Below are 27,835 nucleotides of genomic sequence, written 5' to 3'. Positions count from 1 at the left end.
TACGCGGCGCGGAGGGGTACCGGGGGGATCGCTGTGTGGTGGCGCGGGGGGGGATACGGGGGGTGCTGTGTGGCGGCGCGGGGGTGGGTACGCGGCGCGGGGGGGGGTACGCGGCGCGGAGGGGTACGGGGGATTGCTGTGTGGTGGCGCGGGGGGGGTACGCGGCGCGGAGGGGTACGGGGGATCGCTGTGTGGCGGCGCGGGGCGGGGATACGGGGGGTGCTGTGTGGCGGCGCGAGGGGGGGTACGCGGCGCGGAGGGGTACGGGGGGATCGCTGTGTGGCGGCGCGGAGGGGTACGGGGGATCGCTGTGTGGTGGCGCGGGCGGGGATGCGGGGGGTGCTGTGTGGCGGCGCGAAGGGGGGGTACCGGGGGATCGCTGTGTGGCGACGCGGTGGGGTACCGGGGGGCGGTGTCGCTGTGTGGTGACGCTGCGTGGTGGGCGGGTAGGTGGGACATACTGCGCCGCACAGGATTCGCACTGAGGAGACGTTGCTCTTGGGATGCTCTGGCCCCAGGTTCCCTCCGACGCGGCGAGGCCTACCCTTTAAGAGCCTGGGGTGGGGCCATACTTGCTGCAGGAACCTGCCCTTTAAGGATCATCCGAGGCTACCCCGAGCCGGCTGCCGCGGACCAGCTGCTCGCGGACCTCGAGCCGGCCCGGCTCCGCCATGGTTTCGTGGATCATCTCCCGGCTCGTGGTGTGAGTGCGGGGGTGGCTCTGCAGCATCCCGGCCCCCTGCAGTCTGCGGAGCCGCGGGTCGCACACCAGGGCCGGGAGACCGGCCCGCGCGGCGCTGCGCGGCGCCCCTCAGAGCCAGCGGCTCGGGGGACCTGTACGAATTGCGGAGCGAGCCGCAGCCTGTGGCGGCGCGCTGCGAGGCCGGGGTGTGTGGGGTGGGAGGCTCCGTAGGCTTAGTGCTAGCGCCTCTTTCCATGAGAGCGCCAAGCCCTCGCCCCCCTCCCAGCGACACCGCCCCCGCCCCCCAGCCGCTCTGCAGCCTGGAGCCCACCTTGCCGGGCGTCCGCCGGCATTAGCTGCATCTGGTAGGGGGCACTGGCGGCTATTCGGGAACGGGGGGGGAGGGGAGTGAATTTGAGACGGGGTCCCTGTCAGCACCCCCTTCTTCTCGTAGGAACGAGACACATAACTCAGCCCACCCGCGAGAGTCATCCTGAAAATGGATGAGCGCTGTGAGCTTTATAGGTCAAAGCTAACCCATTAAACCTGGCTTCTTGGTTGTCAGCAGTGCTAGCTGGAGCACTTGGGCACTGTGTCCATTGCATGAAATGCAGCAAAATTATTTACTAATGTACATTTCTGAATAGTCTTGAGGTGAATCACCTTGTAATGTGCATTTCATATTGTTGTAATCCCCACCATCCCCAGCTGCGAGAGGCATGGAGAGACACAGTGGTAGGAAATTCAGGGAGCTGAAGCTTTCAGATATAAAAGGAGGGTTTGGTGCCAGTGGAACTGCCCTAGGTGAAAGCCTGCAGTGGCTTCAGGCAGGCTGTGAGCACTCCAATAACTGAATCTTAATCCTGAGGTCAAAGGATGGGTTAAGGGAGGAGGGGTGTTTGTGTTAAGCAAAATTAAGATGAGGTGTTGGGATCCAGGAGGGGAGGAACATCAAGTGGATAAGAAGGCTGAATAGTTCTCATGGGCTCTGTTTTATTCTAGGCTAATATTTGGCACTTTATACCCTGCATATTCCTCTTACAAGGCCGTGAAGACGAAAAATGTAAAAGAATATGTAAGTGTGAGTCGCCGTGTTGTGTTCCCACTGGCAACCCCCCCACCTCCCCCCTGGCAAACCTGACTCTCATCCTGTTTTCAAGAATACCATACCATCCAAGATCCTCCCCCTTCTGAGACCAGCTTTTTTTCCCTTCTCTGTATGGGACAAAGCATATCTCCTATCATTTGAGTGTGTGTGGTAAGCTAGAGGCCAGCCCCACAAGGCTAGGTGTGGATGGAGTGTATTCAGACTCTGCCTCGCTAAGTTCAGACACTGACTTCCTCTGACTTTGCTGCTCTGCATCTCCGTTTGCCCGTCTGTAAAATGAGAATACCAGCCTCTCAAGCCTGTGAAGGTTAGCTGATGTTGACCATAATGCTTTACCAGATATTTCCAACAGAATTCTGCTCACACAATTGGGGCCAGATTTTCAAAGGAGCTCAGCTCCATTTAAGCACCAGAATAAAGGGACAGGTTTTCAGAAGAGCTCAGCATATTGGGTGTTGAGCTCTTTAGGCATTTTGGCTATAACTGTTACACGGGAACAGCTGGCTACTGAGCAAGCTTGAAAATCTGGTCTTATGTTTAGATACCCATAAGGAAGCAGAGCTCTCCTGAAAATCAGGCTGAAGTCAGACAGGATACTGGGCTAGATGGACCTTTGGTCTGACCCAGTATGGCCGTTCTTGTGTTCTTCTGCTCTGCAGGTGCTCATTATTGATAGTATTAATGGATCCTTTAAGGAGGTGTGGTGTTTCAGATTTGCTTATTGGGAGGAAGGGGTGGAGGATATTAGTCTATTCTAATAAGGTCTGACAGCAAAACCCTGGCAGAAGGGACCAGATTGAGATGGCAAGCAGTGCTTTATCAAAACACTACTTCTCTGGCGGCACCATTTAAGTTTCCATTTAAAACTCCTTTCGTTTCTGGTCCTGAAGGAAATGTGTGCCCCCATACATGGATGTCACACTGATTCTCCGCAGACAGACAGACATCTTGGAACAATATCTTTTTAAGAAGGGTGAGCAGCTCCAGAGTTGATAATTTAGTTGTCCAGATAATTTTATTAAAAATATTAAGGCTCTCAAATTATGAGGGGCCCTTTTATCCAGGTTGTAGGCTAATATGTTACCCCTACCTATTGACAGATTTGGAACAAAAGGAGATGATGTCATGGAAAGAGGCTGATTTGGCTGGAGGTTTCAAATCCTAAATCTAGTTTGGCAGAAGAGACAGTGAAAGAGTGAAAATGTGGTATAATCTGAAAGTATTTAAAAGTCCAAACAGATGAGATGCTTTTCCCTCCCCTCTTCATTGGAATATGGCTCTCTAGCCCGTTTCTTCTGCCTCCTTTTGTTACTCTTCAGTCTTCCTTAGTTTTCCTTTTGTACATTGGATGATTTATTCTGCCCTGTTTCTTCTCTTGAATGATAAGAGACTTCTGTCAGGCTGGATTTTCTTCAGCTTTCTTTTAGGGCTTATTTCTCTTTAGTCTCCCCACCCTTGTGGTTTCTGCCCATGGTGTCGCAGTGGTTTGGAAAGTGGACTTTCCAGCAGCAAGCAATGAGTCTCCTGATTGGAGGCACGGTGCTCCTCTGAGCATTTCAGAACACCACCTCAGTGGGAGAGGTGATATCTGGCTGGTATTTGGGTGGAGTCTAATCCCCCTTCACTCTTCTTTGCCTGCTTCACTGCTGCCTCTAAGGGTATGTCTACACTACGAAATTAGTTCGAATTTATAGAAGCCGGTTTTATTGAAATCGGTTGTATACAGCCGATTGTGTATGTCCACACAATAAAATGCTCTAGGTGCTCTAGTCGGCAGACCGCGTCCACAGTACGAGGCTAGCGTCGACTTCCGGAGCATTGCACTATGGGTAGCTATCCCACAGCTATCCCACAGTTCCCGCAGTCTCCGCCGCCCCTTGGAATTCTGGGCTGAGATCCCAATGCCCGGATGATGCAAAACAGTGTCGTGGGCGGTTCTGGGTACATGTCGTAAGGCCCCTCCAGTGGGCAAATCTACTGTGGGGGCTGCTGTGATCCAATTTGCCAGGGCAATGAAAGACCTGGTGATAGCAAGGGTAGTGACTCTGGGCAACGTGCAGTCAATAGTGGATGGTTTTGCTGAAATGGGATTCCCAAACTGTGGCGGGGCCATAGACGGAACCCATATCCCTATCTTGTCACCGGAGCACCAAGCCACCGACTACGTAAACCGCAAGGGGTACTTTTCAATGCTGCTGCAAGCCCTGGTGGATCACAAGGGACGTTTCACCAACATCAACGTGGGATGGCCGGGAAAGGTACATGATGCTCGCGTCTTCAGGAACTCTGCTCTGTTTCGAAAGCTGGAGGAAGGGACTTTCTTCCCGGACCAGAAAGTGACCATTGGGGATGTTGAAATGCCTATCGTGATCCTTGGGGACCCAGCCTACCCCTTAATGCCATGGCTCATGAAGCCATACACAGGCAGCCTGGACAGTAGTCAGGACCTGTTCAACTACAGGCTGAGCAAGTGCCGAATGGTGGTGGAATGTGCATTTGGACGTTTAAAAGTGCGCTGGCGCAGCTTACTGACTCGCTCAGACCTCAGCGAAAAGAATATCCCCATTGTTATTGCTGCTTGCTGTGCGCTCCACAATATCTGTGAGAGTAAGGGGGAGACCTTTATGGCGGGGTGGGAGGTTGAGGCAACTCGCCTGGCCGCTGATTACGCGCAGCCAGACACCAGGGCGGTTAGAGGAGCACAGCAGGGCGCGGTGCGCATCAGAGAAGCTTTGAAAACGAGTTTTGTGACTGGCCAGGCTACTGTGTGAAACTTCTGTTTGTTTCTCCTTGATGAACCCTCCAACCCCCCCCCCCCTGACCCGGTTCACTCTACTTCCCTGTAAACCAACCACCCCACCCCACCCTCCCCTCCCCTCCCGCTTGCAGAGGCAATAAAGTCATTGTTTTTTCACATTCATGCATTCTTTATTAGTTCCTTACAGAGGTAGGGGGATAATTGCCAAGGTAGCTGGGATGGGTGGGGGAGGAGGGATGGAAAAGGACACACTGCATTTTAAAACTTTAACTCTTATTGAAGCCCAGCCTTCTGATGCTTGGGCGATCATCTGGGGTGGAGTGACTGGGTGGACGGAGGCCCCCCCACCGTGTTCTTGGGCGTCTGGGTGAGGAGGCTATGGAACTTGGGGAGGAGGGCTGTTGGTTACACAGGGGCTGTAGCGGCGGTCTCTGCTCCTGCTGCCTTTCCTGCAACTCAACCATACGCTCGAGCATATCACTTTGATGCTCCAGCAGACGGAGCATTGCCTCTTGCCGTCTGTCTGCAAGCTGACGCCACCTATCGTCTTCAGCCCGCCACCTCTCCTCTCGTTCATGTTGGGCTTTTCTCATCTCCGACATTGACTGCCTCCACGCATTCTGCTGTGCTCTATCAGCCTGGGCGGACATCTGCAGCTCCGTGAACATCTCGTCCCCCGTCTTACGTTTTCTCTTTCTAATGTTCACGAGCCTCTGCGAAGGAGAAACATTTGCAGCTGGTGGAGGAGAAGGGAGAGGTGGCTAAAAAAGACACATTTTAGGGAACAATGGGTACACTCTTTCATTACAAGGTCGCATATTTCGGCTTGCAGGCAGCCATCGTAGGCCACAGTGTTTTGGCTTTTTTAACCTTCTTAACATGCGGGAAAGGTTGCAAACAGCAGCGCATTTCCCATATCAAGGATGAATTGGGTTGTCCATTTAAAATGGGGTTTCAATGTAAAAGGAGGGGGCTGCGGTTTCCCGGTTAACATGCGGCACAAACACAAGTAAACCACCCCCCCCCCACCCCCACACACACACACGATTCTCTGGAGGATTTCCGCTCCATCCCCATACACGTTAACAGACTTGCTTGCTTTTTTTTTGTAATGTTTACAAATATTTACAAAGTTACACTCACCAGAGGTCTCCTGTGTGCCCTGAGGGTCTTGGGTGAGTTCGGGGGTTACTGGTTCCAGGTCCAGTGTCACAAACATATCCTGGCTGTTGGGGAAACCGGTTTCTCCGCTTCCTTGCTGCTGTGAGCTACCTACAGTACCTCCATCGTCATCTTCCTCGTTCCCCGAACCGTCTTCCCTGTGTGTTTCTCCAGTGAGAGAGTCATAGCACACGGTTGGGGTAGTGGTGGCTGCACCCCCTAGGATCGCATGCAGCTCCACGTAGTAGCGGCAAGTTTGCGGCTCTGCCCCGGACCTTCCGTTTGCTTCTCTGGCTTTGTGGTAGGCTTGCCGTAGCTCCTTAATTTTCACGTGGCACTGCTGTGTGTCCCTGTTATGGCCTCGGTCCTTCATGGCCTTGGAGATCTTTTCTAATACTTTTCCATTTCTTTTACTGCTACGGAGTTCAGCTATCACTGCTTCATCTCCCCATATGGCGAGCAGATCTCGTACCTCCCGTTCGGTCCATGCTGGAGCTCTTTTGCGATCCTGGGAGGACTCCATGACGGTTACCTGTGCTGATGAGCTCTGCGTGGTCACCTGTGCTCTCCACGCTGGGCAAACAGGAAATGAAATTCAAACCTTCGCGGGTCTTTTCCTGTCTACCTGGTCAGTGCATCTGAGTTGAGAGCGCTGTCCAGAGCGGTCACAATGAAGCACTGTGGGATAGCTCCCGGAGGCCAATAACATCGAATTCCGTCCACACTACCCCAATTCCGACCCGCAAAGGCCGGTTTTATCGCTAATCCCCTCGTCGGAGGTGGTGTAAAGAAACCGGTTTAAAGGGCCCTTTAAGTCGAAAGAAAGGGCCTCGTTGTGTGGACGTGTCCAGGCTTAATTCGGTTTAACGCTGCTAAAGTCGACCTAAACCCGTAGTGTAGACCAGGCCTAAGAGGAGCAACAACACTGGTGAGTAGGATACTGGTGTGGTGGAGTTGATGTCTGTGGTATGACTTGTGGTTCTCCTACTTGCAGAGCCAGGAATGGTATCAACAGTGAGGGCTCCAGGACCTAGTTCTGCAGTGTCTCCTTCTGTTTCTTCAGCCTTCTAAAGTTCTATAGAGCTTTGCCTGTTGAATCCAGCCCACATCAGTAGTGACTCGGTAGTGGTGTCATTTTGAGGGAGAAATGGGTTTTGATGGAACAATGCAGAATTAAATGGCACACATTAAATGAATTAAACATTTTACATTTGTGCATTTGATTTTTTCCTTCCTAAGTATAGTACTTTGTACTTGTGGTTAGATGTTTGGCTGCATGTGTGCGTTTTTTTTTCTTGTGTGCTGTCCCAGCTTTGCGCAGACAGGTGGCACAACAGACCTTGAGCGAACATCTCAATGACCACAGGATTCATTAAGGAGCGAAGGCACCAGGTCAGGTTTATTGCTGACAAAGCACAGTAATAGCACCTGGCAGATTTACGAGGATACTAAGACATGTATGGCCATGACAATAGATGCAGTTTAGTGAATAACAGGACTTTTCATTCCCCCCTTGGCTGGACAAAGATACTTCCTTTGAAATACATTTTTATACCTGGATACAAACAAGTTAGTACTGCCTCTGACATAGTTCGTTTCCCCTGATGTGGCTAGTTACTACCCATTACCTTGTACATGTTGGTTTGATTAAAACATTTTTATTACGTACTGTTATCCTGACCTCATTTTTTTTTTAGGAGAGGTCAGTGTGTTCCTGTTATTCTTGGGGAATGTTTTTTGTACCATTCATGACATTGGGATGTTCTGGTACCACTTGATATCGGGATGTGTTTGCGTGAGTACTCTGTGCTTAGCACTTTTTAGGAATGTGTATTTCTGCAATATCAGTCCTGTTCTTGCCAGATTTTGTGAGCAAGTCCTGCCTTATATCAGGCCTCTGATACAAGGGGTTATGTTTCAGGTTCTCTTCCTTCTACATTTCCCCGCTTTTTATGGGGAGAAAAAGCATAATGCATGAACTGAAGAGGACCCAGTGGGCTAAACACTGTTATGTGGCAACCAACTGATTTGGCTCATAACTGTTTTCAGCTTTGTGAAACTAGGCCTTTTTACAGCATCAGGTATTACTGGTTTGGGCTTTAGTCTGTTGGCACATAACAAATGTGGTCAAGTCATGAGTACTTGTACCTAAGCTACCACTAATTTTTTGTTCTGTTATCAGTTCTTCTTTATATATCAAGATGTCTCGTATAGAATTCCCTCATGTTGGATGCAACACTTCGAGTTAAGAAATTGTCATTTTTAATATTTAGAAATTCCAAGGACATCCTAATACTGCCAGCATGAGACCTATTATTCTATAAAAGTATGTTAAAAGAATGTGTTATTGGAAAGTCAAGCACTTGAAAGTTAGGAAATATTATTGTTGCCCTATCAATCTGAATAACTGGCATTTTCTAACTTTTAAATGTTTGATTATGCAACCTTAATGTTTATAGTATAGGGTTTTGGCTTATAATTTTTACAGTGCCTGAAAGAGTGGTACTTTAAAGAACACAATTATATTTATTCTTTTCAATTAGCAGTCTGCCAATTATTTAAAACTACAAAAACAAAATGAAAAACTAGTAGTCCTTGCCTTGAAAAGCTCAGTCTAAACAACAGACAACACTGGCAGAGAAAAGAGAAGAATTTTTATCTATGCTCATTTGACCTCTTTTTTTTTTTTTTTTTTTTTTTAATTCCTGCCTTACATGGCCAATTTACCTTACTTGTCCCACTGTCACCCACTTGACCAATGCTTTTTCTTCTAGTTTGTAGCAAACTCAGCTTGTCCCTTTTCCCCTGTTTTTGCAAACCACAGGATCTAGCTTCCTTCCTGGCTTTTTTCTCCTTCGGCCTCTGCAGCACTGAACGGTCCAAGCAGTTAACAGATGGTTGACTCTGTTAACATCAGTGCAGCCCCTAGTTGTGTGAAGTCATCTATTCTGGTGTAGCCCAATAATTTCTGTCTTTTGGGGCGGGGTAATGATTGGAATGAAGCAGCCCAGTTTCTTTAAAGGAAAACTGTGTGTCTTTGATGTAGAATTTTGAGTCAACAGAATAATGGGTAAAGGAGAATCAGTCACTATAATTTAATTTGAGCTTTCAGAATGGCTTTGATAAAGCCTCTTGCAAGGGGCTGTCAGAAAATAAGAGTAGGAATACATAAGAATGGCCATAGTGGGTCAGACCAAAGGTCCATCTAGCCCAGTATCCTATCTTTTAAACAGTGACCAATGCCTAGGATTGCTAACTTTCTAATTGCAGAAAACCAAACACCCTTACCCTGCCCCACCCCTTCTCCGAGGCACCGCCCATTCCATCCCTTCTCCCTCCGTTGCTCACTCTCCTCCATCTCGCTGACTTGCTCATTTTCACCAAGCTGGGGCAGGGGGTTGGGGGTGCAGGAGGGGGTGTGGGCTCTGGGGTGGGGCTATGGATGAGGGGTTTGGAGTGCGGGAGTGGGCTCAGGGTTTGGGTTTGGGGTGTGGGAGGGGGTTGGGGCCAGGGGATTGGGGTGTGGGAGGAGGTGTGGGCTCTAGGTGGTGCTGACCTCAGACAGCTCCCGGGAATTGGCAACATGTCCCTCCAACTCCTAGGTGGAGGCACTGCCAGGGGGCTCCACATGCTGCCTCTGCCTGCAGGCGCTGCCCTCACTGCTCCCATTGGCTGTGGTTTTGACCAATGAGAGCTGCGGAGCCGGCGCTCGGGGCGGCACCTGCGGGCGAGGGCAGCGCATGGAGCCTCCTTGGCTACTCCTCTGCCTAGGAGCTGGACATGCTGGCTGCTTCCTGGGAGCCACGTGGAGCCAGGTAGGAGCCTGTGTGCCCCGCTGCACCGCCAACTGGAGTTTTAACGGCCTGGTCAGTGGTTCTGACTGAAGCCACCAGAGTCCTTTTTTGATCGGGTACTCTGGTCAAAAACGGACACCTGGCAACCCTACCAATGCCAAGTGCTTCAGAGGGAATGAACAGAAGAAGTAATCATCAAGTGATCCATCCCCTGTCACCCATTCCCAACTTCTGGCTAATAGAGGCTAGGGACATCAAATAAATGGCCAATTTGTAATGTGACAAAAAGAGAAGTGAGACAACATAAAGTTCTATATTGAGACCAATAGTATTCAGTATATTGTGGATGTTTGTCGGCTGTGGCTCCATAGCTAAGGCTGAGTTGAAGTTTGCAGGAATTCACTTTCTTATGTACAAGGATATGCTGTATTTTTCTCCAAAATTACAGCACTTGTTGAGCATAGGATGAATTTTCTAAGACTTTATAAGTAAATTCATTAATTAATTTGAAATAAAATTTAATTAAGGTGGTTCTGTAAGAAATTTAGCATCCTATATCAGATCTTATTTTTTTTCTCCCAAATTATCTTAATGACACTCTTCAAACTTCTTCATCAGAGAGGAAAATGTAAACTTCAGCGCATAAGCTTCTTCTAGATAATTCCACACACACTTCCCCTATTTCACAATGGCTACCATCTGCCATTATTCTCAGTGACATTGAGACTACAAGTTGCCTTTAGCAAAGATGGCCACTACCTCCATTTATGTTCTGCTTGCAGTGCTTCTCTCTACCTCCTAACAATACAGGAGGGCTACCATCTTCCCTGAGGGCATCTTGACTTTTCTCCTATTGGAAACAATGGGAGTTAGTGATAATTTTGAAAAAGGGCAACACTTCATGCGTTTCCTCTGAAGGAGAAAACTTTATTCTTCAGTCTCTAACAGATATTCTTTCAGTTATGAATAATAGCAAAAAGTGATCATTAATGGCGGGGGGAGGGATAGCTCAGTGGTTTGAGCATTGGCTTGCTAAACCCAGGGTTGTGAGTTCAATCCTTGAGGGGGCCACTTAGGGATCTGGGGCAAAATCAATACTTGGTCCTGCTACTGAAGGCAGGGGGCTGGACTCGATGACCTTTCAAGGTCCCTTCCAGTTCTAGGAGATAGGATATCTCCATTAATTAAAAAAAAAAAAAATTTAAATTTAAAAATGTCTTTAAATATGTCTTTTCAAAAATTACCCGATGCACCAATTCAAAAGGGAGGGGAAATTTTGTTGGCTCCAGAGTGTCAAAAAAACAATCAGGACCCACAGGGAAATATGTCCCTAAAAGTTTAATAATAAATAAATAAATACACTTCACCAGAAATATCACATGGTAACAGTTTCTATGGGTTTCTTGTTCAATGCTCACTTATAAAACTTTTAATTAAAATGAAAATTCCCAAACAAACTACATCAAAGATGGAATTAAGGTTTAGAGTACATATCGGTAATTTAGAATAAAAGTAGCAACATGCCTGTAGTACTGTATATATCTTCAAGCATGACAAATCCAGGAAATTCAGGGTCAAAGTTAAAATTAGAAGGAAATCCAAACATGTTGTGATTTATGGCAAAAAGAAAAATCTAATGTTCAGTCAAAAAGTCTTGATCTAGTTTGGGACTATAAACATTAAAATGCTGTAATCATTTGGTATTTTATGGTGTCACTACATAATAGAATTAAGGTTGTTTGGGCGTTCCTAGCTATGTGTTTACATATCTTAATTTGTTTGGATTTTTTTTTTAAAGGTTAACCTTAGCTGACATTTTCCTGTGTTCATAATTTCATATTTTATGGATAATTATGACATCCATTTAATGTGTTCTATCCTAAATTACTGATACATACCCTCATCCTTAGGATAAAATTAACATCTTGAGGTGACAAGTCATTTGACAAGGAAGAAATCCCAGTTTTTGGGTTGTAACCTAGTGTTTGTGTTTTTTGGTTTATAATGGAATAGCTGTCCTTTTACAGGTGAAGTGGATGATGTATTGGATTGTGTTTGCCTTCTTCACCACAGCAGAAACACTCACAGATATTGTTCTTTCCTGGTGAGTATCCAGGCTGTTCATTACATATGGGGAAGGGAGGGAAAGCTCTCAGACATTCTTCTAGGATCAGCTGCTGTGGGATACAGGAGGAAGGGTCCTTTCCACTCAAGGACTTTTTTTGTAGCCATTGTGGCTGTAAGCTGTGACTTAGCCTCTTTGCCTTTTGTAGACATAAATGCCTGGTGGGCTTCAGAGCCTGAGCTGCAGCCTGAGCCGCAACTACAAACGCTGTCTACACAGCTACAAACCCAAGTCTATGGAGACATACCCAGAGAGGCCTCAAGGAAGTGTGTCCCAGAGGTTCAGGAAGGACTCTGTTACATTGCTGGCCTTGTCATGATGATTCTGTTCCATTTCTGAATCTTCTCTTTACTAATCCGATCTAGGACTATCTGTCTATCTGTATCTGTCTCTGACCTGCTCTTGATTCCAGCTTCTCCATCTCTCTCAGGTTTCCGTTCTATTTCGAGTTGAAAATCGCATTTGTGATCTGGCTGCTCTCTCCTTACACCAAGGGCTCCAGCGTCCTCTACAGGAAGTTTGTGCACCCAACGCTCTCCAATAAAGAGAAGGTACTTTTCTATTGCCATGGCTATTGACCTGCCCTGGAAGTTGGGTGACTTTTGACCCATTTAGACCATAATAAAGATCCTGATGCATCAAGTCATATTTGTGCTGCCTACAGAGGATGTAGGATGTGTTACTTTTGTAACGCAAGGCGGGCAAAGTGCACCCTATGGAGTATTCCAATATGACCTATAGTAGCTGTAATTTTTAGTATAGATGTGTGGCTTACAGATGTGATGGGTTCCCACATGGACTGCTCCAGCAGTTAGACTGTTTGAATCAAGGTGGAAGCCATGCATTCTAGAACCTGTGGCCTCTACAGGCTGCAAGTTCATATTATTGGTAGGCGCAGCTATCCTCTGTTCCATCTTCTGTAAATTAGATATAGTTCACTGCTTTTTGACAAGTTGCAAATGCAACCCTCCACTGGGTGCAAGCCTGCTGTAAATGGGAGGGGGATGGCGGTGACAGAAGTAATGCCTAGTACTGGTGCTATTAGTCTTGGAGAAAGGTGCCTGATGAGCTTTTGGTTTTTAATGGGGAGGATCTCTGTCCATGTTTGTAACCAGGAATCTAAATGTTGGGTTTCCCCACTTCTTTCCTAGGAGATTGATGAGTATATTACCCAGGCCCGTGACAAGAGCTATGAAACCATGATGCGAGTCGGCAAGAAAGGTTTAAACTTGGCTGCCAATGCAGCAGTTACTGCAGCTGCAAAGGTAACACAACTGTGTGCTGCATCCACTTCTTTAGCCTCTGAGACACCAGTCTGCTCCCAGCAGGATAACTTCCATAGGATTGGAAGGGACCTCCTTGGTCATCAAGTGCATTGTCCAGCTATCGTAGGCAACCATGTCATATAATCCCATTCATACATTTATCAAATTCTGTTTTAAAACTATTTCAGTTCCTGTTGCTGTGTCCCTCCAGCTGATTCCCTGTTGGTTTGGAGGGAAGCTGATGGGTGCTGCTGACCTCACTCTCCTCCTGCCTTCCTCCAGTTTGCATTATTCTTCACACAGCATTTCAGCTTGGGGCGGGGCTGAGGGGGAGATTTCTCTAGATCAGTCTTCTTTCCTGTTGGCTTCTAGAGCATGCATGTCTCTTCCTCTTGAGTCTCTTTGTGGGGAATGGGACATTTTCCCTCTCTTTCCAATTTGTGTCTGTGAAGAATCCCAGATGACAGAAGCCATGTATGAGATATCCATGGCACTAACTATGATGTCCTGTTAGGGTCAGGGAGTTTTGTCTGAGAAGCTGAGGAGTTTCAGTATGCAGGATTTGACTCTGATCCGGGATGAAGATACTGTGCATCTACGGAGCCCCAAGCCACAGCTGCGCACCTCCACTAGTGGCCTTGAAACCATTGAGGATTCAGGTATATAATACTCCTTGTAGGCTATTCTATGAGGCCCTGAACAACAGGGGTAAGGGGAGGGTATCGAGGCTTCAAGATAGTAGTAGGTGCTGCCAAAGCTTTGGATTTTGTTTTGAATGCTGTATGTAATACAGGAGTATAAGTTGCCTGTTACTTGGGGGAAAAGAGATTTTTGGAGTGAGTTCCCTTCCAGATGAATCTGCTGTCATCCCTGGATTTTTTTTATTTTTAAAATAAATCTATTTAAAATTAAATTTGAAAATGACAGCCTACATTAATATAGTAAGTTTAGACATTAAAGTCATTTAAATTCATGAAAAAATGTTCATACAATACATGTCCACTACCATAATTTTTAAAGAATGCCACATCACTGAACTGGTGGAAGTTGCTGGCTATGCACCTGGAACCATACCTTTTTTTTTTTTTAGTGCTAAACTAGCTTTTTCAGTAGTAGCTTCTTCTGGAGGTACGAAGAGAATTCTCTTCATTTCGGTTTATTCAATGAGTGCAGTTCAATATCCAGTTCCTTAAAGGTTAAAAAAACAATAGGAAAGTACAAAAGCAGGAAAGCTTGTTTTCCTTTTCCAATCTAAGAGTAAAAACTGGGTGTTAGAGTATGAGCTCTACTAATTCTAAAATCTTGAAGGACACGGTGAACAGAAACAATAGATCAATTCAAAAATTACAGATAAATACCTTCCTTCTTTGCTTAATCAGTTTCAAATGCAAAACATCTGATAAACTTTTTTCTTGTGTATCCAGCACATTTAAGGTAGTTTTCTTAAATGTGATTTGTGTCAAGTTCTATTAAAAATGCACAAAAACATCAAGTAAAAATCAATCCTCTAGTAAATAAGAAGTATCATTCACTATTTTCTAACATAGAAGAATGTAAAAATGAAGTCTGAAAAAATGTTTTAAACTGTAGCAGCTTAAAGTAAATGTGTATAACTATAGAATATCCTCCTGTTAACAAAAGTACCAATTTTAGTGTACTGTTGTGTTTTAATGGTTACCAGTCAATGAGAATCAACCCCTCTTTATGAAAATAACTAAAAGGTAAAAATGCAAAATGAGTAAAATTGATTATTGAAATCAAGATTTCCTGCTTGCTCATTTAAATCATGATGAAAATCAGTGATTTAAATTGTTTGATGCAAATCAATCCACCCTGGTTAGGGGGCATGAGTCTTCTACAGTTTCCCCGTCCTTCCCAGATTATGGGCATGTTTGCACACTCTTGGGTATCCCTCAGGCCCTGAGTAAGAGCTGTTGACACCTCTCTCCCCTCCTGACAGCCCTGATTGGGAGCCCCTTTTGGATGGACTTGGTACTGAAAAATATAAAAGGTGTTTTTGTTTTCTTCTCGTGCTTAGCTGCTTCCTGTTACTCCTCAGGAGAAGAGGCCAGTGTGTCTCAAAGGTCAAATGGGGCCCAGTCTGATTCTAGAACAGAACCTTCAGATGAAGATGCAGGAGACAAAACACCAAAACGCACCCAGAGCCTCAAAGCTCCTAAGAAAGTGACAAAAGCTGAGGTGAGCTGGTATCTGAATGACTTCTTCGGCTGGAGCTGGTTTGTATAGTTGAAATTATAGTAAAGAACAGAATTATCAGATGCATAGATCATGATATGTTGAGGAAGAGTCAACTTGTCTTTTGTAAAGGGAAATCATGCCTCACCAGTCTATTAGAATTCTTTGAGGGAGTCAACAAGCATGTGAACAAGAGTGATACAGTAGTGTACTTGGACTTTCAGGATGCCTTTAACAAGGTCCCACGCCGAAGGCTTTGAAGCAAAGTAAGTGATCATGAGGTAAGAGGGAAGGTCCTCTCATGGATCAGTAACTGGTTAAAAGATAGGAAACAAAGGATAGAAATAAAAGGTCAGTTTTCACAGTGAAGAGAGGTAGATAGCAGGGTCCCCTAGGGGATCCGTACAACGTATTAATAAATGAAGGGGTAAACAGAGTAAAGTGGCAAAGTTTGCAGATGATACAAAAGATAGTTAAATCCAAAGCTGACTGTGAAGAGTTACAAAGGGACCTCGCTAAACTGAGTGACTGGGCAAAAAAATCGCAGATGAAGTTCAGTGTTGGTAAGTGAAAAGTAATGCCTATTGCAAAACATAATCCCAGCTATGAAAAACGATGGGGTCTAAATTAGCTGTTGCCACTCAAGAAAGAGATCTTGGAGTCGTCATAGATAGTTCTCTGCAAACATCTGCTCAGTGTGCAGCAGCAGTCAAAAAAAGCCAACATAGGGGGACAGAGAATAAAACAGGAAATATCATAAAGCCACTATATACATTCATGGTATGCACACAGTTGAATGCTGCATGCAGCTGTTGTTGCCCTATCTCTGTACTTTTTTCCAATTCTACTATAGCTTTTTGAGAAGAGTATGGAACAGCTTCCATATGAGGGAGAGATTAAGAGGAATGGAACTGGTCATCTTAGAAAAGAGACGACTAAGGGGGGTATATGATAGAAGTCTATAAAATCATGAATGGTGTGGAGAAAGTGAATAGGGAAGTGTTATTTATTCCTTCACATAATACAAGAACCAAGAGTCACCCAATGAAATTAATAGGCAGCAGGTTTAAAACAAACATAAGTACTTCTTCACACAATGCACATTCAACCTGTGGAACTAATTGTCAGGGGATGTTGTGAAGGCCAAAACTATAAATGGGTTCAAAAAAGTAGTAGATACATTCATGAAGGATAAGTCCATCAGAGGCTCTTAGCCTAGATGATGAGGGATGCGAAACAATGAGACTTCCACTTCCCTGAGACAGTTCGTGTCAGGAAACTTTTACTGATAGATACAGCCTGTGTCTTAGAAATGCCCTAGATATATAACTTGATCCTGTTACTCCCCTTTTGGCCTTTTTTCAGATAGGAGTTGATGGTTATTATGCCTTCCTTCCTTCCATTCACATCTCTAAGCCTTGCCACACACTAGAATGGGTGCATTTATGCCCAATATAGTTTCCATTCTAACCCCCTCTTTTCAGATGTTCATAACTCTGAAACTTTTGTTTTTTGAGCTGAAACTTTCCAGGCTTGGGCTTTTGCTGAAGGTCTCCCCAACATCATAATTTGGATTACAAATGATAAATATGTTGTTTCTTCCTATTATAAAGGTGGGAGCCATTTTTTGCTCAGCCTAACTCAAGCTGCTAAACTTTGAAACATTTAGTGATGGATTGATAGTTTGAATTGCACCATCTGTAGTAACATGGCATTAATATTTAAACGTTTAGACTGGGTATGCTGCACACTTGGGTGTCTAGTTACCTGTTAGGCAAAATGTCTGGTCTGATGAGATGCTTGAAACCTGCCTGGATTTCTGATCCTAGAAGCTCCTCTGGCTTGATCCTCCTGCTCTCTTCCCTAAAAGGCCCTGTGGCCTAGAACAGTGAGCATAAACTGCTGCGAAGCAGGAGGGCCAGATTCTATTGCAGTTCTCCTATTAATGGGTGTTAAAGGTGATCTGTAAAGTGCAGGAGGTGGGGGGGGGGAAGGAAATAGGGACTGTGTCCTTTTCTGCTGCTGCTTGACAGATACAGAAGGTAAGGTGCTTTTCAGGAAGACTTGTTTCTTCCGCTTGGTCTTTCTTCAGAACTTTCAAGTCCAATTTCTGTTCTTTTGTTGTGGGAATTCTTAGACGCTTTTTCAGAAACATGCTTTGGGCAACTTCTCAGCTCTGTCAATGGTGTCAAGTCTTCACAACTCAGTGAATCCACTCCCCTCCCTAAGGATCTGGAATAAGATAAGCAATTGAAGCAGAGTGTACAAAGTAGTCCAAGACGTTAATGGCTCTCTTTCTGGAAGAGCAGGATTGTGGGTACTATTTAGAACCAGAAAAGTTGGAATAGAGACTGATTGATTTGAAACCTAGTCTCTTTTCTCCACCCCACCCCCACCCCCAAGCCACTCCTACTCTCAAGGCCCCTTGCTGGTTCTTGTTTTTTTTCTATTACAATTTCCTATGGTTTAAAATGTTTTTCATTCCCTGTTGCTATGTGAAAGACCCTCTGAAACAACAGAAAACTTAATGACTATACAATGACACTGACAAAAAAAAGTTAAATATCAAGCAGAAGTCAGATTTTTGAGCAGACTGTGTCCCTTCAGCCATGTTTAAGGGGTCAGCATATTGGGTTAAATAGACTCCTTGTGTTCTGCCAACTCTCCTTGCCGTGTTGTGTTGATCTATGCTCCCCCTCCTTTCTGCTCTGTACTTGTGCCCTACATGAACTGATAGTTTCTCTGTTTTCTTTTGCAGCCTCCACTAAAGAGTGTGAAAGCTCGCCCCAAGAAGAAAGCTGCAGGCTCCATTGCTGCTGGGGAGTCAGCCTAAGGACAGCCCCACCCATCTGACCCAGGATTTGCCTGTCACTTTGAAGGGACACTTCCCAAAGGAAGAGAGCTGAGATACATGTACATAACAGCTACTTCTTTGTAGAGCTTATTCCAAGGCGAGGGCGTGGTAGGGATTCAGCATGTGGCGTGGAGGATGCACATCCTCAGAAATTATTTAGTCTTCATCTCTCTGTTGGAGGGAATGCTGATCTATCTGTACATAGCCTGTTGCTTTGGGATCCCCTCTCTGCATAACCCTAATAGGGAAACTCTGCTGGAAGAACTGATTATTATTATTCTTAACATATGTACAATGTGCCTCAGGTGGCACATGACCAGGGTTCATCACCAAATTTGGTCCGCTGGTTAATTAGGGTTAGAGCCATCCCTTGTGCAGAGGCTGGAAAAATATTCAGGATGGGGCCACTGAAGTTCCATTTGGGGTGGAGAGCTCCCGAAAATGTCTTACATCAGCCTGGGTATCCTCCTGTAGCTACTGAGGGGAATTATTGGTAGGAAGTGCCTGTAGCAAAGTGGCTGGTACCAGTTCCTTCGTAATTCAAGCCCATTCTCGTAGGGAAGGGGACTGAAGCAATATGTGGCTGATGCTTTCCAGTTTCATTCATGATTGACTTGGAGGAGGAGTGGAATTGTGTCAGGGTTCCAGCATATGCTGCAGATGGACTCTCAGGAAGTGAGGCTGAACAGCTTTCTTTGCTTTTCAGGGAGAAGGAAGAGAAGGGAGGGAGCTGAGACTCCACAGTGGCTAGGAGGACATGAGTGGGTGTGTGAGTGTGTGCACATGCTGGAGTATATACAAGTGTGTCTGCTGGAGAACTGACTACTTGGCAGTCCTGGAGTTTATGGTCCCGTCTCCAGAATTGCTTGAATTTTATTTTGGATTCCATAGTCCAATCCAAATCCTGTATGGCTGATGTCAAAAAGGGTGGGTGTGTGAGGCAATGCGGGGGCCAATGAGCCTCTCCTGGCAATGCGTTGGGTGGACTGTGAGGATGTTACATTCACACCCAATGGCTGAACTCCACAGCACCCCAATGCTAGTTACCCTAGAACTAATCTGACAAATTCTTTCATTCTAACAGATGACACTGGAAAACCTGGCTCAATGCAGTCTGCAGACTTACTTGAGTAAGTGTGAGGTGGAACAAATCTAGAGGCCCTTCTATCCCAACTCAGAAGGCTCCAGGAGAGCCAATCCACGGGGCGTGAGAGTTTACAAATAACTGAAGTATGAAAACTTCATTATCCTGATACCAGGACTCCATTCTTCAGTTGGGGGGAAAAATACAGTATTGGGATTGATCAATCCTTCTGCTGCATCTCACTCCAGCCCTTGAACAACTCTTCATGTATTTAACAATGTGCCAAATCCATCAGTCTCCTGGAACCTGAGCAACATGTAAGATTCAAGCCAGAAATACTTTTGGATATGGGGTATGTAATGTGGGGGTTGGACGTCAGTAGCACTAACATTAAAAACAAAAACAAAAAACACCTTTGAGGTGAGTCAATGAGAATAGCTGAAGGGATCCCCCCTCCTCTGGGTGAGAACACATCCTAACCTGTACCCATCTGTAGATCTTTCCCAATGTCTCTTGGTGAGGGGATCCAGAAGATGAGCAGGGCCCCTCATATCACTGTTATCACTTGACTAATGTCTTGGAGATGAATATTTGGTGGCCTTGATTTTTCACTGAGATTAGCTGCCAAAGGAGCTTTCCTGTCTATTAAAGACCATTCTCTCTGGATTTCCTCCCATTTCTGTAGCCTATTTTCTCGCTTCTAAAACTATGGCAGAGCTCTTAGCCTAAACACCTAGTTGTTATGTTGTTGGCAGTGTATAGGAACACCTCCTGTAGCTTTCTTCAATTTTTTATAACTTGACTGCCACCTTTTGGGCTGAAATTTTGCACGTTTCTTCTTGGCCTGGGCATAAATTTTATGAAAAGCTCATCTCTTTCAAATACAGAGAGAGAAGGGATACAATTTTTGCCATTTAAAAACAAAAAAATCAAGCATACTGACCAGTTCTAATGTCTTGGTAGGCTGTGGAAGAATCTTGTAATTTGTCAGGGATGCTAGCCCTAAGTAGTAGATAAGGTGGTCTAGTGAAAGTCCTTTTTGATTTGGCTGAGGCATTAAGATTTACAAGCTTACTTTGTGCATGTGCATTGTATTTTTTTCTAAATTATGATCTGCCAGTGTTCCAGTGCTACTGCACTTGCATGTGTTTCTATCGAAGTGGAAATTCTCATTCAGGATACAATCTCTTATCATTTGTGATCTGGACCCGCATAAGAAAGTGAAGAGGAACTTTTTATTCCATAGAATGACATGTGAAGGTGCATTTGGAAAGAGACTTGACTGTGAAGGAACCATGTCCAAGTCTATCCTATATTGGACAGGACAGGGCAATTATGCTGTATATAGTAAGTAACTTTGCATGATCAGATTTCATCAGGTTTTTTTTTTTTTAACCTAAAAATCTCCATATCAAATTCTCTGTTTAAAAAACTGAAGGACTCAAGTCTAGAAATACCAAGGGTAAGGCAGCCCATATTCTACTTCCAACCCCCATTGCCCTCTTTATGCATATTAATTTCCATACAATCCCTAATTACATGATCCTCATACTATCACTTTCCACAAGACCTCTGCCTTGCTCACTCCAGAAGCTGGACAGTGTGAACTGAAGGAGGTAAGTTTATCCAGTGAATAAGGCAGAGGCTCCTTTCCTGTTCTTGTGGAGGAGTTGGCTGGTGTGCAGTGTATGGAGACAGGAACCACACACTGAACAATTTATAATAAAAAATCATGAAAGAGCTGCTTCATTCACTGTGCACGATCCGTTCTGTATGTTGAAAGGGGCAGTGGTTCTCTGGGAAAATTGGTATGTTATCATGCAATTAAATACTGCATTGTAATCTGTGCACACCCACATTAGGGGCAGAGTTGAATGCATAGCCTTAACTGTCATTTTCTGACCCGTGAGTGCTTCACTGTTTAGCCTTAAAATTCCTTTGATAGCCTTTTGAATATGAATTGCATTAGTCTGTTATCTATCAAATATTCTCACTGTTCTGCAGCTGTCTTTCATTTTATCCTTGAATATAAATCCATGGCACGCCACACCTTGAAAACTGTGTGCAGATATGGTCGCCCCATCTCAAAAAAGATACATTGGAATTGGAAAAGGTTCAGAAAAGGGCAACAAAAATTATTAGGGGTATAGAACGGTTTCCGTATGAGGAGAGATTAATAAGACTGGGACTTTTCAGCTTGGAAAAGAGACAACTAAGGGGAAATATGATAGAGGTCTATAAAATCATGAGTGGTATAAAGCAAGTAAATAAGGAAGTGTTATTTATTCCTTCTCATAATACAAGAACAAGGGGCCATCAAATGCAATTATTAGGTTGCAGGTTTAAAACAAACACAAGAAAGTATGTTTTCCCGCAACGCATTGTCAACCTTTGGAACTCCTTGCCAGAGGGTGTTGTGAAGACCAATACTATAACGGGGTTCAAAAGGGAGCTAGATAGCCATTGATGGACCTATCTTCCATGAATCTATTAGCCAGGATGGGCAGGAATGGTGTCCCTAGCCTCTGTTTGCCAGAAGCTGGGATTGGATGACAGGGCATGGATCACTTGATGATAACCTGTTCTGATCATTCTCTTTGGGGCACCTGCCATTGACTACTGTCAGGGGACAGGATACTGGGCTTGATGGACCTTTGGTCTGACCCAGTATCGCCGTTCTTATGTTCTAAGGTCAAGCTAGCATCATTGTAATTATGTATTGTAGAAAGTACAGAGTGGGATACTGTAACTGTTCAGAGTAAAATTCACCCTCTTTCTGCTCTATTGATCCAACTTGGGAAGCCCAAGCTGGGGGTATCTAAAAATCGGTGTCCTGGCTGGGTAGTTGCAAACATGAGTTTATAGACACTAGTGGGGCGTGGAGGGCAACTTTACTACCAGTAAAAAGAAGAACAGGAGTACTTGTGGCACCTCAGAGACTAACAAATTTATTAGTCTCTAAGGTGCCACAAGTACTCCTGTTCTTCTTTTTGCGGATACAGACTAACACGGCTGCTACTCTGAAACCTTTACTACCAGTGCAGAGAGCAGATGAATAGAGTGGTGGTGCCAGCTCCATTGCCTGGAATAGCAGCAACACACTGTCATGCTCAACTCCTTCCACCAATGGCCTCATGCACTCTATTCTCTGAATGTGTCTGTGGGAGGTAGAATTAGGAGTATTGTGTTGGAGAGGTACATGCAACCCACTGGAGAATGAAGCCGTGAGGCTACATTGCCGTATCCATGCTAGGCAAAAGATTTGGGATCTTTTGGGGATCAAAAGTTACCTTCCCTTGCTCACTGCCCCTCTGGTGAATTGGTCAACAACACATCCTCTGCCTCTTTCTCTTTGTTGAGCTCTTAGCACTGCTCAGCAATTAGTGCTGCTCCTGTTATCTCTTGCTTGCTGCTGCCAACCCCTGCCCTTCCAAAGCAGGGCTTTTGGTTGCTTTTAAGGGCTCAAGTCTCAGGGGCCTGGTCTCCTGCCTTCCTGTGCTAGGTTAATAGAAAACAAAGTTGATATTTAGCACTACATAATCACTAATCTCCAAGCTGTCAGCAAAGGTGGGTCAGTATCCCTGTCCCCACTTTATACCGAGGTTTAATGACTCAGCTGAGGTCACAGTGTGAGACTGGTGGAGCCAGAAATAGAAACCAGGTCTCTTGAATTCCACATCTTGTTCCCTATCTCCTGGGCCAGGAAGCAGCAGAAAGTGACTCTTATTCTTAGCAAGAATAAAACCTCAGCATGGCCTGTGTGCCTTGCTGTCAGCTTCCAACGTGAGCACCAGAGGGAGGCTAGGCCTGATCCTCATATGGGATGTAAAGGCTTTGACCAGGTAGATCTAAAACTAATTAAACATCCATGTGATAGTTTATAGTCAGTTCCCAGGCCTGGTTTTAAGTATGGATGGGTGGTAGCGTGTATAACCTCTTTCCCTTAATGAAAGCTTTCCACTTGCTGTTTCAGTAGCATACTTACTAGCTGCTGTGCCTACAACACCATTATGTGGCAGAAAATGCTGACACTGCCCCACATTCAGTGGTTTCCTCAGGGCTCAGACTGATGCAGGTGAATTGTTATATGTTAAATCTTTACTTTGCAGCAGAACCTGTTGCACCCAATAACACCCCCACAGCCGGTTGCTTATATGTCTAGATGCAGAGATGTAAGTGGGATGATAGAAGAAGAAATGACTCTTGGGTGTTCATTACTCGTAGGATGAGTAAGCTATAGCACGCGAAGTACATGAAATCTGTACTGGAGGCAGCTTCACTGGTGGTTCCTATTCACATCAGTGGCGTAGCCAGGTGGAGGGAAGAGGGGCAGCGGGGGGAAAAAAAAAGGCACCACCCGCTCCGTAGGTCTTCAGCAGCATTTTGGCGAGTGAAGGTCCCGCCGCCGCCAAAGACCCGGAGCGCCGCCCCGTCAGTAAAAGCGCCGCAGCGGGTGGCTCCTTTTTTTTTTTTTTTTCCCCCCCACTCCCGGGTGAGTAAAATTAAAAAGGCGCCACTTGTGCTCGGTGGGGGAGCGGCCACTGCCCTGCTCCCCCCCCAGCTATGCTACTGACTCACATAAAGGGGAAATGCCATCCTTCCACCCTAAGAGCCTATGTCATGCTGCTGGAGAAGGAAACCTTGAGCCATGTTTTCCTTTCCTTATGAAACATGGTGATCTTGCATCGTGCTGCATAAGAAGGGAAAGTTGTACCATTCCAACTGCCACGCTTCCTCCTCGCTCCCTTACCATGTTCTGCTGCAGCCTGAGGAGGAGGAAATGCTATGTCTGTCTGTCTTAGGGTTTTATATAGCTGCCCATCGGTGTTGTATTTGAGCACGTTCCACATAAAATCATTATTGATAGCAAAGGTCCTAATGCACGTTATGGAATCCCTGGCATCTACCCCACCCCACCCATCCCCCCCTTTTTTTTTTTTAAATAACTAAAAACTGATTAGAGGGTGAAGGATTTTGGTTTGTGGATGGGTTTTTTAGATTTTCACTCTTTTTGGTGGTAGGGATATCAATATAGTCATTCTGATGGTGAAAAGGGTTTTTCAAAGAGTACTCCTCTTCCCCATCCTGATGCAATAAGATCCACCCATCTGTCTAACTATTTATATGGCCCTTATCACCATAGTATCTGAATGCCTCTCTCCTTCCATGTTCCTGTTGGGAGAGTACTTCCTCCGCAAGGTCCCCACCCATGTTACCTCCGCTCCTTGAAGGGCTATTGTTCCTGAGAACATTGAGTTCCCACCACTTGTGCTTTTGAGCTTTAATTCTTGTCTAAGCTTGTGATCTTAGATTACGAGAGGTCCTTGGTGTGATGTTCTGTACAGTATGGAGCACAATGCTGGCCCACAAAACATCCCATGAGCCACCATGTCCTGCTGCCTAACTAGGAAATGCCATACCACATGCTCGTGAGACTCTGAAACCCAATGTCCCATTGCCTAATGGGGAAAATCCAAGCCCTCAGGCAGTGTAGGAAACATGGTCTGCTGCCTAAGGAGGAAACTCCCTACCTCACTTCCCAAGAATATCACATAGTATTCCCTAATGGGAATACTCTACCATCATCCATCTGAGAGAGGAAATCTGCTGTTGCCTAATGGAGAAATGCTGTATCACACCCCATGAGAAACCATCACTCTTCCTGGGATGAACCTTAGCTTTCTTCACCACATCACCAAGCCACTGGAACTCCACATACCATGCCACTTCTTGATTTTGTGTGTAAAACAGGCTTATGGAAGCCCAACAGCTGCAGGTGTTAGCATTCTGAAGCTATGTATGCGTGTTTCTGGTGTAAGTGCTTAAAGCTAGTGTGTGTGTGTGTGTGTGTGCGCGTTCATTTGTAGTGTTCCAGAGTGTGCATGTACACCCATCAGTGTTACTACTTGAGCCTCTGGTACTCTCTCACCTGAAATGGGTTTATGCAAAGATTCAGGAAGGCTTGTGTTACAGTTTCCTGTAAGATTTCTATAAATATTATTTATAAACAGTAATTCCAGAGGTCCCTAGAGACTTCTAAATTCAAGGCCAAGGGGTCCCAGAGAGGTCTTAAGTGGTGTCCAGAGCAATGTGTATTTGGGAACAATTGGTATGTATGATGACTGAGCGATCCTTCCACTTTCTGTAGCACCTGAGACCTTTCCACGTAGGGTGGGGCGGGGTGGGGGAAAATATGGGTTACAAAAATTGTAAAGGTATGTCCAAAGAATGTATTTGAATCAGTTTGAGCCTTAAGCACAGCTTCCACGCTGCAGCCCACAGGTTAGATCCTGACTACCCACAACACCTCTGATTATTTCAAGGAGGGCAGGATGGTGTTAGTCTCTTCTGTCACTCTATGTAGTAAATACACCATATGGGGCAAACACTGAAAGTGGTGAATGCCCAGTGACGACCTTAGGCTAAGAAATGGATTTTTTCCTAGGAAACTCTCAACTGTATTTGGGGCCAAAATGATGAATTGTAGTGCTTGAGCTTTAGGTTTCTGAGGATGACTCATGTTTGAACAAGTGTGGCAAAATCAAATCGCAAAACTGCCACTGTTCTGTTTGCAATGAAGAGTTGGAATCAGAAATAATATGGAATGTAGACAAAAATCCACATCTGCCTCTGTTTCTTTTTAATGTTGCAGGTAAATGTGAATCTGTGCTGTTATCACCAAAACCTTTTCATAAGCTCCCTGTGCACAAATGCTCTTCCTTCCATGGAATTGCTGTGCTGCTCACTTTGCATCCTCTCATGTCCTAGGTCCATTTCTCACATTCTTCCTTATATTAAACAAGGAAGCACATCCAGTCTGCTGGATACCAGGACAAAATTCCACTTTTAATACATTTTGTTTGGTATTGAGACATAGAGGCTAGTGCAAATTCTGCACATAGGCTTATCCTCTTCCTCCTTGATTCACTGCCACCCACTGCCATGCTCCCATGTCTGCCCATTTCACTATGAGAATCCAAGTTCAATCTTCTGGAGGCTAACCTCAAGTCCTGATGTTCTGTTGTCATTAGATTCTCCATCATTTATTCTGCAAGACATGGTTTCAGGCTGGGCCAAGAGCTAAATTTAAGCAACTCTTGCACCAGCATATGTCCATGGCATCTCCCATAGTGATTTCTGGTTCTGGGGAAAATTTACTTGTTGCAAATACTTCCTTTGGCAGAGAAGACAATTTTCTGTTTACTTCTGACCTTGTGTGGTTAATGTCCTTGCAGGGCTACTAACCGTCTGCAAGGATGCGGAGGTAGGAGTTAGGTTTGTCTTTCCCAAGTCTACTGTATGTGACAGCCTGAGCCTCCTCTAATGCCAAACTCCCCAAGCAACCCTTCTCAGAAAGAATGTCCCTAATAGGATTAATAGGAGCATTAGAAATACCTTTAGTTTGAATTGAATCCCATCAAAGATGTACAGAGATAGGGAAATCTTTCTCTGCAGCAAGCTCAAGGAGTAGTAGAGTCAAGATGAATGAGCAAGTGTCTGGCCATAAGCAATAGTGTGTCAGTTCAACTATAATGAATGATTTAATAGAAATTAACCCTTAAGCATCTATATACAATTACCTTTGTAATTATTGATTTGGCTGATAGCCTGGAAAATGCCAGTCTTCTAAAGTTTAATGGTGCTTTAGTAACATTAATTCGATCTAAAATATGTTCTTCTATTGTTCAGGGCCCAGGCCTTGGACTAGACTGCTCTGTACTGCCATGCAGGAGACCAGAATAAAATTCTTGTTCCTGAGGATGGAAGAGCTTTGCAATGCCATTCCATACAGGTGCTATGGGTTCGAGTTTGTCTATTTCCTGGGGCAGGGAGTGCCTGTTTTGCTATACAGCAGAGAGAGATTGGATGTATGCTCTCCAAGGCCAATTTCTGAGACCTAAAGTGAAGAGAACTGCAGGCAGCATCGTTTGCTAGTGTGTTTAATCCATTATTTTGCTCTATAGTAACTCCTACCAGGTGAGTAGAATTTTAATTCCCCTTGTGGAAGAACTGGTATTTCTTAACTTATATGTGTGTTGTCTAGATACCATGGTAGTGGGTGCATTTGAGTTGCATCTATAGGCATTGTTAGGGTGCTGTCTGGCCCTCAGACACCTGGATTGTGAATGACAGTAATTCAGAAGGGAGAAATTAAAATTAAGAAAAGATAGAGAAAACTCCAGTGAAGAAACCACTATTAGAAGTTTATAAGAAAATGAAATGCTCAAAACACAAATCCGGTGAAAGAGGAAATGTGGGGATGAATGATAGCCTATATAACATATGGCAATGCTGAAATCTAACAATTGAAGGAGTTGGTTATACTGCCCATGTCCCATCCATATCAGGTCAGTGCTTTTACCAAATTTCTCCTGCATGTACAGAACATGTATCTGTGTAGATACTCACATGATTCCCATCATAATTATGCTGCTGCCTAACTTGACCCTTTCATACAAACTTCCCAGCTTCTATTATGGGGTGCATACTAATCACTGTCTGTAGGTTTCCGGGGTTACCCAATGGGAGGAGCAAAAATTGCCTCTGTTAGTCAAGACTGGAGAAGACAGTAAAGAACTTCCGAGGGACCTAACCAAATGAGATAAGTGGACAACACAATGGCAGATGAATTTGTCAGTATTGAATTTCAAGGTAATGCACATTGGATGGAATAATTTAAACTATGCATACACCTTACCAGGTTCTAACATAACTGAAATAACCTGGGGGGAAGCAACACCAGGGATAGACTCACTGAAGACCTTTGCTCAACATGCAGATTAAAAAAAAACAACCCAGCCCAGACAA

General features: G+C 45.0%; 1 protein-coding gene across 5 annotated transcripts; it reads left to right on the top strand.

Annotated features, from left to right (window-relative positions):
* The first annotated feature begins 519 nt into the window (after nucleotides 1-519).
* REEP2 (receptor accessory protein 2) lies at nucleotides 520-21,025 on the top strand. 5 transcript variants are annotated; one of them, XR_008445958.1, is made up of 9 exons: nucleotides 520-703; nucleotides 1,685-1,757; nucleotides 11,531-11,607; nucleotides 12,059-12,179; nucleotides 12,780-12,893; nucleotides 13,408-13,552; nucleotides 14,932-15,092; nucleotides 17,848-18,002; nucleotides 19,028-21,025. XR_008445958.1 is itself a non-coding variant. In XM_054038144.1 (8 exons), the coding sequence occupies exons 1-8, from the start codon at nucleotides 672-674 to the stop codon at nucleotides 17,920-17,922; spliced, it is 798 nt and encodes a 265-aa protein (XP_053894119.1). In that variant the 5' UTR covers nucleotides 520-671; the 3' UTR covers nucleotides 17,923-21,025. The 5 variants fall into 5 exon arrangements, 4 of the variants coding, with proteins under 4 accessions (XP_053894119.1, XP_053894122.1, XP_053894121.1 ...); XM_054038144.1 differs by having other exon boundaries at nucleotides 17,848-21,025; XM_054038147.1 differs by lacking the exon at nucleotides 520-703 and adding an exon at nucleotides 963-1,047 and having other exon boundaries at nucleotides 17,848-21,025.
* The last annotated feature ends 6,810 nt before the right edge of the window (nucleotides 21,026-27,835 follow it).

Source organism: Malaclemys terrapin, chromosome 8 (assembly GCF_027887155.1).
Source record: "Malaclemys terrapin pileata isolate rMalTer1 chromosome 8, rMalTer1.hap1, whole genome shotgun sequence".
NCBI classification, from domain to species: Eukaryota; Metazoa; Chordata; order Testudines; family Emydidae; genus Malaclemys; species Malaclemys terrapin.
Note: the sequence above shows the minus strand (reverse complement) of the source record. Positions and strands in the feature narration are given on the sequence as shown.

Excerpts from the sequence above, each read along its gene's own strand:
- REEP2 (XM_054038144.1), top strand. The coding sequence starts at position 672 with ATGGTTTCGTGGATCATCTCCCGGCTCGTGGT. Across the intron at positions 12,894-13,407 it reads CAGTTACTGCAGCTGCAAAG|GGTCAGGGAGTTTTGTCTGA; the intron begins GTAACACAACTG and ends ATGTCCTGTTAG. Across the intron at positions 13,553-14,931 it reads TGAAACCATTGAGGATTCAG|CTGCTTCCTGTTACTCCTCA; the intron begins GTATATAATACT and ends TCTCGTGCTTAG.